This window comes from Phalacrocorax carbo, chromosome 2 (assembly GCF_963921805.1).
Source record: "Phalacrocorax carbo chromosome 2, bPhaCar2.1, whole genome shotgun sequence".
Taxonomy (NCBI): domain Eukaryota; kingdom Metazoa; phylum Chordata; class Aves; order Suliformes; family Phalacrocoracidae; genus Phalacrocorax; species Phalacrocorax carbo.
The window spans coordinates 96,588,357-96,596,617 of NC_087514.1; the positions used below are offsets into that span (position 1 = coordinate 96,588,357).

Consider the following 8,261-nt stretch of genomic DNA (forward strand, 5'->3'; position numbering starts at 1 on the left):
AGCGATTTCAATTGCTAATGCTACTGGGGAGTGTGCTTCTATTACAGGAGCCACACCAAAAGCTCCTCTCATAATAAAATGAGAATTGTTACAATGCGGGTCCAGGGAACAATAAAAAGGAGCTGCACTGCAAGTCTCAGCAGCAGCAGTTTTAGTTCCACCAGCACAGACCCGTCTTATGCAGCCTGTGTTGAATAGCACAGTAAATTTGATCTTCTCTTATCTTTTGTCCAGAAACTTTGGTTTTGCACCCAAAATATGCTGAGGTCCAGGACAAACCATGACAGGAGAAACCATGGGCATCATGAGGTCTCCTGCCACCTTGCTGCTTTCTCACTGACATTTGCCATAATATGGTTCAGATTTACATCTAGATTTGGCTTCTCCCTGCATGTGAACTTCAGATGAGTCTGTAAAATCTACAACTCACCAATATCTGAGCAAGAGTTTTTCTATTGAGGTGGCTTATGTGATTCATACGCTCTATTTCCTTGTTCCCCTGTTATTTTGTTTACTTTTCATGATTTCTGTCTAGGACATGGATCTTATTTCAAAGATCAGCACAAGGTAGAACTATTAAAAAAGACCCCAAAAACCAAAGGGCTTGAGAGCTTGGTTTTCCACAGCAATCATTTGCAGGCATGTTTTCGGTTTTTTAAATACTAACTGTGCCAGAGAATTGAGGCACTAGGATTAAGAAGTAGCACCAAGCATGCAGCCTTCTTTCCCCAAAGGCTAGTAGTACCAAAAGATCACAGTTAGTCTAGATTATTGCAAGAGCGGTGCAGCAACGTCTGTGCAAGAAAAAAAAACACAACACAAAAACATACCAAGGAAAAGTTAAACCTTGCATTTCACTCCTATGATGAGCAGACCTATCTCTTGTTTTCTGCATGTAGATTAGTTGTTTGCTATGGACCATAGTAGTAATGCAAACTGCCAACATCTAAGAGGAAACAGTCTCCGTACACACACACACACAAAAAATATATATATATTTTAAGTTCTTAGAAGTCTTCCTAGCTGTGTAGCAGGTTACACAGTGCCTAAAATAGAGTTTTAAAAGCATCTGGGCAGACAGTTTCAAAGGCATCTGAATGCCTTGGAGGATCTCAGCCTTTGATACTTCAGAAAGCTACCTGTGTTCTCTGCCCCCAGCTGAGACTTCCACAAGGAAATTCTGGCTCCTTCAGGAATGCTGGCACCTGCCTCCAGTTCTCCTCCTTCCACATTTTCCTAACTCCACCTGGATGGAGGTCTCATGTTAAGACCATGGCACAGGGGAAGAAATGGTCTTGCAGCCAGCTGGCCCAGTAGACAGGTGGGAAGACATTCAACAAAATGCTCTGTGGAGTGCACAGAGGAGAGCAAGAGGCTGCTGGGTTTATCATCATCTGTCGTTATGGCAGTTTGCATTACCGAGGTATCAGGTGGTTATGTGTTGTTCACTCCTCAGTATAATTCACTGTAACAATCAAATTAGGAAGGACCAGTGGTTTGCAGCACTCCAGGCAGATCTGTGCACCTCAGGAAAGCATTCACCAGTCACTAAGCTGGGACGTGTTTTCCCTTCATGGTGGTGTTTGATGTGTATTTCTTTGCTGGACTTGGACAGTGGTGTCAGCTCAGGATCTGGTCATCTCTCTGAATCCACTTTTAACAAGCTGTACTCTTGGGCTGTGGCAGCATTCTCCAGATGACTTCTCAGCAACCTCAGGTGAGTCTCTGTGACTCCCTGGGACTTTGCACACCTCTCTCCTAGCCCCTTGGCTCCACTGGCGCCATCCTCCCTCCGAAGGCACTGCTGCCCACGAAGAAGGCTGCACTGGATCTCCAGTGTGACCACAACTGTCCCCACCTGTCTCTGCCGACACCTTGGTGAGAAGCTGCTATGCTGCTTGCCATCACTGGGTAAGCCTGAGTGCCAAATCTGTCCTGCACCGGTGCCCCTCTTGGGGGACAGTCTAGCCACAAGTCCTTACATAGTTTCTCCACTGCTCCTCTCCTCATTACAGCTTGTGACTGTACCTGATGGGTTGAAGCCACCTCTTGCAGCCTTCAGTCTGTTTGAACAGAGCCTTCCAGAGAGTGGTTGGGACCAGGATGGGAGGAAAGTGCAGCTTCTGGGAGGAACCTGCCAGTGCCTGAGGTGGCTTGTCTGCGTGAGCTGGAAGGTAGGTGATGGTATTTCTGCTTTCATAGCATGCTGGACTGCCCATTCAAAACATTTATTGGTGTAATCTCAGATCATCTGATATTGCCTCAGCATTACTTCATGTTGGAGCAAAATGACATGATGTTGGAAAAAATTTATATGCTCCAAACCTGCTGTCCCATGGCAGCAGCTCTGCATGAATAGATTCAGAGTTGAAAGGGGGAGTTACCACATATTTCACTTTAGTCAGAGCCATGCCAGAAGCTCTCATTGCATAAACACTTTATTATACCAAATGCATGCATAAGTCTTAGAAACATGAAGGTCTCATGAGAAAGTCTAAGGTTACCTTAAGTAGTTTAACTAGGTGTCACTAACCCAGTTCCTTGCGATGGTGGTAAGCCCAGAGCTCGTCACAACTCATCCATGACACATAGCAGAAACTATTTGGCAGATTTCAAACAGACAAATGAAGAAAACATTGCTGCAAAAACCTGATGGCTCTGATATAACTCTACACAGAGGAAAAAAGACTCTCCTGCTTCTGGTATGTGAGTGTTGTTGGCCTTACACAGTAGCACAGTGTGCTGAAGAAGCCTTCTGTAATTTTGAAGCAGTGATGACAGATATGTGCGGGTAGTTAAAAAAAAATTCCTGTAAATAATAAAATAGAATGGTACAAGAGGTAAATAAGAGGTTCTCCTATCACAGGGTGCATGTATAGGAAGTTTTACAGCTATATGATAAATGCAGGGAGAGTGGGGAGGGACCAATTAAGAACATGCACATAAATTGAATTCCAGTCCACTGTGAAATATGGAGCACTGCCTGTTTGTTGTCAAGCCAGTAATTATGCAACGTGTCTGTTTAATATTCAGGAAGCAGTGGAGCAACTTCCACCTGCAAGTTGTTCACTACTTATGCTGCTTCCACGTCAACGATGACTATGGAATTATTAATATCGAAAGCAAGGACAGAAGCTGCATTCTACTCATCAGACGGGTGCATGCGTTCTCTAGCAGGAAGCAAGTGCAGCCAGCAAAAGTAGCTGTTTGTGGTGTCTGATCTGACCTCTTCGCAGTATTTCAAGTGAGACTTTTTCTTTGAGGAGCAATGAATACACTCAGATATTGTTTCTTTGCTGTCCTGATTCTCAGTGTCTCACTTCCATTTGTCTTTTATGCTGTTAATCTGCATGCACAAAAATCTCTTAGGAGGCTGAACTTCTCGGTGAGTTCAACTTTAGCAGAAGCCTGTAAAGCACTTATTGAAGATAAGGTGCCCTTTCTGAAGGAAAATGCTTTAAAAACATCATTCAGAGGATCCAGTTGCACAGAGTACATCACACAGAACCACTATATCACCCGCGCCCTCTCGGCTGAGGAGGCCGCCTTCCCCATTGCCTACATCATGACCCTGCACAAGGAGTTTGAGACCTTCGAGCGGCTCTTCAGGGCGGTGTACATGCCCCAAAACATCTACTGCATCCATGTGGACACCAAGGCACCGGCCCCCTTCCGGCAGGCGGTGCGGCGCCTGGTGGGCTGCTTCCCCAACGCCTTCCTCGCCTCCCGGGCGGAGCGGGTGGTCTACGGCGGCGCCTCCCGCCTGCGGGCCGACCTCCACTGCATGAGAGACCTGCTGGCCTCGGCCGTGCCCTGGCGCTACCTGCTCAACACCTGCGGCCAGGACTTCCCCTTGAAGACCAACCGGGAGATTGTCCAGCTGCTCAAGGGCTTTGGGGGGAAGAACATCACCCCCGGGGTGCTGCCACCCCCCCACATCACTGCCCGCACAAAATATGTGCACAGGGAACAATTATACTCTTTCTTTTCTTTCATGCTGTGGACATTTGTGCACAAGGCGCCCCCACCCCACAACATGACCATCTACTTTGGCTCTGCGTACATTGCCGTCACCCGGCCCTTCGTGGAGTTTGTGCTGCAGGACCAACGTGCCATCGATCTGCTGGCATGGTCCGAGGACACCTACAGCCCTGATGAGCACTTCTGGGTGACGCTCAACAGGATCCCAGGTGAGTACACCTTCACTTCTGTTTTCTGTAGATACATGTATGCACCGGTGAGCACAGGCACGCACACACAGAGACATGTATCTAAGGCTGATTTTGACAAAGCCTAGATGAAAAATTTAATCGGATCATAACTGATATAAAAGGCTGATCTATCAAATAAGCTTACTTGCCCTTTCTGACCACTGAGGGAGAGATTGCTGCGCTCTGCAGGACATGCATTACCGTTCTCCATGTGAGCAGGAAGAAGCCCAGGGGTTCTAAGTTCAAATTGAAATCCTCGGACATTTCAGCTGATTTAAGCCTTTTACCTGTAAAAACTGAAATGAAGAAAAGAGAAGGAATAAAGATTAAAATATGTCAGGTATGTAAGCATTGTAGTGAAGGTGTTTTCTAGATGATGTTCATTTTTCTGGGGTGAATTTTATTTTTCCACAAATAGAAGTAAATTCCTACCTCTCTGCCACTCCAGAGCCAGAAAATCCGAGTTCAGGCTCAAATCTGCTTCTAGTCTTCATGTGCTTTTCTGTGGGCGCACACACATGCCCACACACATGCCAGGTCTCCTGTAACCCCTGCAAAAAACCCATGTACTCATAACTACTGCCTAAACTCCATTGCACAAAGTCAAGGATTTGTTCAGAGAAACAGAATCAGAGCCAGTATTTTCATCTTTACCTTATGTATTCACATTAGTTAGTTTTACCTCGTTCATAAAAATGGGAAAGGGTCAGAAGATGCACAGGACTTCTCCCCCATGTGCATTGCTTTTAGAAGCACCTGGTAGGACTTTACTGCTCCCAACTCCCTAGAGCTTCACAGCAGCCAAAGCAGGGATATGAGGAATGGAAGCAAGGATAAATTTCTTTGCCTGCCTTTTTATTTCTTTTCTTTCCACACTCTCCCTACTGTAACTTGTGGGAAACGAAAACAAGGAGCAGTAACAGAAAGGCAGAGCATGTCTACTTTAACCTAAGCAGCAGATTGCGGGTCCATTTTGCAAGTTCAGTCTGCTTTCAAACTAACACATAACTTTCTCTGCAAATAGTGCTTGCCCTTCAGGTAACTATATTTTATGACTGGCAGGCACAAGATGCACAAATGATTACTGATCGAGATATTTATGGTATAATCATCACCATATATAATTTGTAGCTAGCTGACTTTTCCAGGAAGCTGGTTGCTCTGATCTTATTGTAGTCCATTGCCTCAGAAGCAGTAAACCTGGGACCAGATATATTCTCCACAATCAGAAAGCTTTAGGTGGTTGCCATTTGTTGTACTGCACTGTGTAGCTTACGTAGGCAGTGTGTTTCACTGTTTATTTCTGAGATCATCACCGTACACTTTCCAGTGTTGCACATTGGCGTAACATTTTTGTGCTGGTTCTTTTCGCATCTGAAAGAGGAATCCCAAAATGGTGAAACGTTTCTAGAGCAGATACATCTCCTTCATCTTCCTTTATTCCCTGCCATCACTTTAGGGTGAACAAAAGCAGCCACCCAACTCTGACAGATGTACTCAGGGCTGCTGTTATCCAGGATTTTGAATCCAAGCTTGTAAGCATAGCATGGAGGTATCTGAGTCAGATCCAGAGCTCTAAGCAACTCTGGGGTGAGAAGTCCCTTTCAGTTCATGGAGTGTTAGCCTGGGACTTGGCTCCTGGCTCTAACAGAAACCTCTTTTCCAACTTTGGCCAAGCCACTCACTTCCTTTTAGCTTTTCATGCATACGAAGAGAGGTAACAGTGTCAATCAATGGTCCAGCTGTCAGAACAAATAGTTGGGGGCCTCCAGGCAAGCAGAGAGATCATTTAAGGACCAGTTTGGATGTACAGCATATCATGAAAGAACTAGAACAAACAGATATTTGTAGTTTCAGACAGCCATGATAATCTCAGTTCAGATAAAAGATTTAAAAAGGCTGTTTGGTCCTCAAATCTTAAAATAGCATGCTTATTACCCAGAGCCATGCAATGAAGACCAAGATTTTTTTTTTCCACCCCCTAAAGGCTAGAGAATTTTAATTCCTATTCAATTGGTTTTCAAATAACAGTCTTAACTTATCTCTGGTATTTATCTCAGGCCTCTTATCTCCCACATGACTCCTGTGTGACAGAAAATTCTTGAAAGTCACTTTTCAGATAAGGAAGAGAAGCATGGGGAAATTAAGGGAAAGTATTTGCAAAGTATGTAGGCTTGAAGTGACTGGCCCTAAATCACTTCCCCTGGGTCGCACAAGAAAGACACACCACTGCAGTGCATCTTAGCGGCCACGTCCCAGGCCAGCAGCGTAATCACTGGGCTACTTTTCCCTCTCTGCTCACGTAGAGCAGAAAGCAGGTTATGGTTACTCTGGGAGAGGTGTGCATCCAAAGCCCATGCTACAGAGTCATTCAGGGCAGCCTTACTGAATCCTCTTCCAAGCCAAAATCCTGTCTCCACTTTCATGAAATAGGGTCACAGCACATGCATATCTTGGGATTTTTGCAGTCTCAGGTGATAATCCCTCAGGGTGCACACCGATATCTACATTGATGTATACATACATTGGTCCACTAGTAACTTATGCATTGTTCAAATTGGAAAACAAAGGTCAGGAGAAGTAATAGCAGCACTTCTCATTCAGAGACACCAACCTGCTTTACAAGGGAGGTGAGTGCTGCTATTTCCCATTCACAGAAGCAGGCAGAAAGGGGCAAAATGATATTCCCAGTCTCTTAAATGCTTTAAACCAGAGCATGGTCAATGCCAGCACTGGAGCACTGACACCTGACTCCCAGTCTAATGCACTGGTTTAAACTGCTTTTTCAGAATTGACTCATCTGCAGAATAACAGAGCGTGGTTGTACTGTCGCTTCTGCACCAGCTCTGTTTATTTACTAAGTGTGAGGGTGCACAAGATGGCTGAGCACTAAAAGCTCATTGTTGCCAAAATAGGAATTTTTTTCCTGCTCATCCCTTCCCACTCCCTTCTGCCCACCATCCCTGTGGCAGGAGCTTTACAACCATGAGCCTGGCTCAAGCCACTTGCTACAATGCCACCTGCATATGGGCATTTTTTTAACATCTGAACCTGGAAGGGTAGGGCAGAAATACTTAAAGGCATTACCTGTGTTTTAACAGTATCAACAGTTTCTGTACAATTTTCATCCCAATACAGGCAAGAGACATATTTGCAGAATCCAACACTGCTAGTTGAACGTATTTTTGTTATTGAAGACATATTTATAGGAAACAAGGATACAGAGATACAAACTTTCAAGTCCCATGGGCTATATCACTCTTACAAACTTTGCCTGTCTAAAGTTCACATGCTCAGGTCTTTGTGCTACAGCTTTTACATATTGGAAGTTCTCTCACATTGATCACAGCGAAACAAGTCATAGCTTTGTCTGCTTTAATCCTCAATATTATACCATGAGCACCTTGCAACTGACAAGTAAGCTATAAGGAAATATTCAAGAGTGCATCCTCAAAGCCAAAATAAATATATTAAAAGGACTAGCCCATAATCTGAAGAACAAATATCACCTGTGTACCATAGGTAGTTTACTGCAATACCATATAAAAATAGCATCTATTTTCTACCTTGACCTGCTGGCATCAGGTTCATCTATACAGATGATTCTTCTATCTTAAATGATCTGGGTTAACACCAGTCTGGAAAATGTAACAGAATTTCTTTGCAATCAATCCTTGCCCTGGATCACTACATAGTCCTGTAAATGGCTGTGCTGGCAGGACTGAAGGGACTTGGTGGTTATGGGAATGAACAGCCATGATGTTTCACAGACAGGGAATAAATCTCCAGAGGCCAGCAGCATGCATTTAGGTAAGAGGCTTATCCCCCAGAACACTTTAGCCACCATCCTCATTCCTTCTCTCAACACTGTGACTGAACGCACTTGTGCACCTGCAAAGCAAGTCTTTTTCCTTCTTCCCTGCTTCCCTCCTTTTCCAAGTTTCTTGTTCTGGTTTCATTTCAGGGAATTCTAGGCTTTGCACAGACACATTTGCTTTGCTGATTGTGCTTATACAATTAACATGTTAGTTGGGAGCAGAAGTGCGCTTC

The 8,261-nt window shown here is 44.6% G+C and overlaps 1 protein-coding gene across 1 annotated transcript; it reads left to right on the forward strand.

Annotated features, from left to right (window-relative positions):
- The first annotated feature begins 3,131 nt into the window (after window positions 1-3,131).
- On the forward strand, window positions 3,132-4,297 carry LOC104052210 (N-acetyllactosaminide beta-1,6-N-acetylglucosaminyl-transferase-like). The gene has a single exon (XM_064441795.1). It carries the CDS (start codon window positions 3,269-3,271, stop codon window positions 4,295-4,297), a length of 1,029 nt encoding a protein of 342 aa, XP_064297865.1. The 5' UTR covers window positions 3,132-3,268.
- Window positions 4,298-8,261: the final 3,964 nt, after the last annotated feature.

Bases quoted from the DNA above. Each gene is read 5' to 3' on its own strand.
- LOC104052210 (XM_064441795.1), top strand. From the start codon at position 3,269: ATGAATACACTCAGATATTGTTTCTTTGCTGTCCTGATTCTCAGTGTC.